Source organism: Gossypium raimondii, chromosome 9 (genome assembly GCF_025698545.1).
Source record: "Gossypium raimondii isolate GPD5lz chromosome 9, ASM2569854v1, whole genome shotgun sequence".
In the NCBI taxonomy this organism is placed as follows: Eukaryota; Viridiplantae; Streptophyta; class Magnoliopsida; order Malvales; family Malvaceae; genus Gossypium; species Gossypium raimondii.
This window is the reverse complement of record NC_068573.1, coordinates 34,490,358-34,494,897: the sequence shown is the minus strand read 5'-3', so window position 1 is coordinate 34,494,897 and position 4,540 is coordinate 34,490,358. Positions and strand designations below refer to the sequence as shown.

General features: G+C 31.5%; 1 protein-coding gene across 2 annotated transcripts; it reads right to left on the bottom strand.

Moving 5' to 3' along the window:
- Positions 1–677: 677 nt before the first annotated feature.
- Positions 678–2,042, bottom strand: LOC105799200 (uncharacterized). Of its 2 annotated transcripts, XM_052620547.1 has the most exons (2): positions 1,241–2,042; positions 678–1,156 (listed from the first exon to the last, which is right to left on the bottom strand). In XM_052620547.1, the coding sequence occupies exons 1-2, from the start codon at positions 1,741–1,743 to the stop codon at positions 844–846; spliced, it is 816 nt and encodes a 271-aa protein (XP_052476507.1). In that variant the 5' UTR covers positions 1,744–2,042; the 3' UTR covers positions 678–843. The 2 variants fall into 2 exon arrangements, with proteins under 2 accessions (XP_052476507.1, XP_012485078.1); XM_012629624.2 differs by having other exon boundaries at positions 678–2,036.
- Positions 2,043–4,540: the final 2,498 nt, after the last annotated feature.

The window sequence follows — 4,540 nt, the reverse complement described above, 5'->3', positions numbered from 1 at the left end:
AATGTTACGCTTTTAGCAAGGAAACATATACCTTGGCAATCCTTGGTTACTGAGGGTCCAATGAAGAGCCTTAATATGGGTACTTAATGGCATCTCCCTTGAGCAAGTTTTGGTTCTTGCTTGTGGACCAAATATTAATTCCGAAGGACCAAGGGGACCATGGACTGCTATTCTTTTATGATAGAAGGTGCGAAGCATGGGCAAGTTCAAGCAAGCCATGCGCATGTTCACGGTTGTTTTCATAGCCATCCAAATCAAGCTAGAGTTATGATCCACTATATGCCTAATAAACCAGAAAATTTTGTATAATTAACTACCTTATAAAAAGCAAATTCAAATGGAAATATTCTATGGTCAAATTGTTAGTAGAGAGTAGCAGGAGATTCCCCACTTTATTTTGTCCTTTTAAAGGCAAAAGCTAGCAATCTTCCTTGATATCTTTCAATATATCCAAATGCTTTTACCAAATCTTCATTGATACCCTTCCAAAGAAAAAAAGAAAAGCTTGTTTTGAGATGTCTTTTCTTTTACAGTTTCAATTATTTGAACCTCACAACATTATCATTACGAGCATTATGTTCACTGTAATTAATTATCCAAATCTTTATTACCAGAGAAACAAAACCAACTTTTAATTAAAGCTACACTCCACATTCTGCAACACAGAAACTAAAATATTCTGCAGCTCAAGTTATTTTCTTTTCTCTTGTGATCAAAGAATTCAAGTATCTATTCCTTTCAAGGAAAGGGGGAAAAAATTGAGATGAAAAAGGAAGAAATTTGGACAAAAAAACTGAAAATCTAAAACAAAATAAACAAACATGAACAAAGTGATCCGTTTCTTTATGTGTTCTTACAGGCATGAATCAACAAGGAGAATTCAACTCTGTCTTGGTCTTTCTGCACCAACTTCTCCTCCAACCAAAGCCGGCTATCCAAACCACTCCTTGTCCTAAATAAGAACACAGCTGAACCAGTAACAGGATTGAAGAACCAGTCATAGGCATCCCACATCAGATCAACTAACAATCCGTCAACAAATATCGTCTGGTTTCCTCTAAAATTCCATTGCAGCCTCTTTACTCGAATCACCGTCTTCTTATCGATACAAACCGATAAAACCGGGTGCTTTAGGCCTTCATGTTCACCACTGCATCTGATTAGAATATCATGTAAAATGCCTGTATCACAGAATTGAGCCTTGGTGAAATACAGCGTAGTGCCAGAACAATGTTCTTGCCTGGAAATGAGGGAGACTTTAGCACCTGGGGTTGCATTTTTGAACTTCTTGGTGACCGTTTCTTCAGCCATATCGCCTAAAACAAGGCCTATCTCGGAATCAGCCATGACTAAAACATAGAACCCATCAACAGGTTCGGGTCCCGTATCATACTTAGCAGTGGAAAGATCCCAAAAGACTTCGATCTTGGAATGATCGGATTCGATCACTTTGTTGCCTTTCTTCTTCCTGAAGAACCTCAAGTTGGTGTTGAGCTTGAAAGATGTTGAAGGGTCATCACCGATGTTAATACTTAGGCCTTGACCGGTTTGGTTCTTGCACCAAGTGACTCGGATCAAAAGCTGCTTCTGGGTTGAAAGAATGAGCCTGTAAACACCCGTGACTGCATTTTGGACTGATGGGGCTAGGCTTGGAGCGATGCAAGCATTGCTCGAATAGCTGGAACATGAAGAATGTGAAACATTTACTGCGTTCTCACTGAAACAAGAAACAATGTCTCTCATTGTATATATCGAAAACTGCAAAAGAAAAAAATGGGTTCCGGATTTCGAGAGGAAAGATCTAAAGCTTTGGAGAGATTTATGTAAAGAAGAAATTTATGTTATGGAAATAAGAGGAAGACAGGCAGCAGCAGCAAGGAAATTTAGGTCCATATGCATGTGTATTAAATAAATATGAATCTCTCTATGTGACCCTTTTATATAATGTACAATAATATAATCAAAGTAAAGAAGCAGGAGAGTGATGCAAGAGAAACTTAAAATAAAGCTTGCTTTGCCAGTTCATCACATATATTAAAAATTGCTAAAGAAGAAATGAAAAAGGCAGAAAGTGAAGTTGGACCTGGTCTAAAATACCACCAATCTTCTTGTGCTTTTAATTTCTTACCCTTGGCTTCTGTGATTATCAATACTTAATAAATTAGAAATGACCACCCAATTAAAAAAAAAATTTTATTTTAAACCTTCAAAATAAAAGTTTACAATTTAGGCACTCATGTTATTTAGTTCGATCATTTTACTCACTCTCATTAAAATTATAAACGATAAACTGACATAAAATTTTCTCGCAATATCATTTATTTCTTCAAAAACAAAAAAAAAAAAAACAAAATTAATATACCATTTTCCCAAAAAAGGTGATTCCCCTAAATCAACCAAACTCATTAGCTTATAACTATTTTAGAATTGGCACTGGAAACTAATCTCAATTTTGGTTCGGCAACTAAACAATCTTCTTTGTTCAAAATAGAACTTAATGAATACCAATGACATGTATTTTACCTGGAAAATTAAAATTTAAAAGAAAAATTTATGTCAGTTTCACATTTATAATTTTAACGGAGTGATTAAAATAATCAAATTATGTTACGTGATTAATTAAATTTCAAATTTTTTTTGTGGGTGCTTAAAATGAATTTTTTATAATTGAGTGGCTATCTATTTAGTTTACTGAAATAAGAAAGATATTTTAACGCACAACATTTGGTATTTAACTAAAACTATATCACTATTATAATTAAAATTAATTATGATAAAATTAAGAAAAAACACAAATTTACATAAAATAAAAATGAGATTTAAAAGTTTAGGAAGATAAATAAAGTTTAGGGGAGAGGATGTGGAAAGATGGCATGCCGGTAATATGGAAAAGGAAATTAAGAAAATTAAAATTGCATGGGTTTTTAAAATTGAAAGTAGATTTTGTACTAAAAATGAGATTTGATGTGCGATTGATAGACCCACAAAATGAAGAGTAAATTGAGGGTGAATGCATGATGAAAAAACTCTATCCCTTTTGTTGTTGTATTTTTATATGATTTCCGTCTAGATTATAAATTAAAGCTGTAGCTGTAACATCCTTCAATATCAGAGATACAAAAATAAATAAAAAGCATGTGGTTACAGTTAAGAAGCAACATTGAAATCAATGCACAAGCACCCATGAAGTTAGGGCTTTGGCTTTTAGGTGAAGGTTCAACACTCTTCCTCCTCCTAAACCATCTTAAATATTTCAGAATTAAAAAAAGTGTTACCCCATCTCTTGAATCCTAACTTAAAAGGCTAAAATTGAAGCTCTGTTGAGATATGGGTTAAAGTAGATGCAAATAGCCAAAAAGAAACAACCCAGACTTTGAGTGCTCTAAAAAGTAAAAGAAATGAGAGAGAAAGGGCTGTTTAGAAGATGCATTTGGGTTTTATGTTATCATTAGCTTTTTCAACGACGTAATGAAAGACAAGAGTGTTTTTCTTAAAAAAGAATGGGTTTATAGACACATCTTGCATTGAATAAGAAACAAGAAATTGTCATGAAAACAAAACCTTTTTTGTTTTGTGGTACTGAATCTGCTCTAGAAATGGGAGCAAAGGTTAATGGTTTTCTCTTTAGGATGGAATTCACCCTATAAAACAACATTTTAAACTTAAATTATCAAAGAAAAAATGGAGTATAATTAAATTGATTTTAATGAGGCTCACTAATTACAGTAATTACAATCACTATCCAAACATACCACCCATATATAATTGTAAATAACTGCACCCAAATTTAATTACATCAAAACTAAATCTAAGATTTTAAAATATACAACATAATTTCAATACCTTGAACAATCTTACAACTGGCAGAGCCGCCATAGAGAAAGAGGGTCAATTTTGTAAAAATTAATTTTTGAAAAATATATAAATAAATTAATATCTCTCTGTCTACCAAAATTGAAAAATCTCTGCTTTTTATGATCAAAATTTTCTTATAGGATTTTTACAAAATAAATTATCAACTTTTTAATATTAATATTAAGTAGATCTACAACTCTTTTTTTTTTTAAATCTTTAATATTGATTAGACTCTGAAAAATATAATTAGGTTTTTATGCGAGATTAAATTTTTATTGATTGAACAATTTGAAGATATTGTTTTTGTATTAGATTGCTAATATTTTACTTGTGTAAGAATATTTAGAGGTTAATTAATACAAATCTTTGAACAAAAATTAGGATTGATTGTCTTTTAATCTTGACTTTCTTGAATGTTTATTAGAAATTTAGCATTTTGTGTGTCTGTGTTCATCTTGAGTTTGATATATTACATTCTTAAAACACTAGCAAACACTTAAGTGGTTGTTATTTTAATGATGGGAATTATATTTTGGGAATAACTTATATTAGGATTTAGCCACCAATAAAATAGTGTCACATCATTTATTTTAAAAATATATAAATATTATTATGCACTCAATAATATATTATATCATTTCTAATTTATTTAATTAAATTAATCTAAATTTTAGGAAAAATGTTG

Bases quoted from the DNA above. Each gene is read 5' to 3' on its own strand.
- LOC105799200 (XM_012629624.2), bottom strand. From the start codon at position 1,743: ATGAGAGACATTGTTTCTTGTTTCAGTGAGAACGCAGTAAATGTTTCA.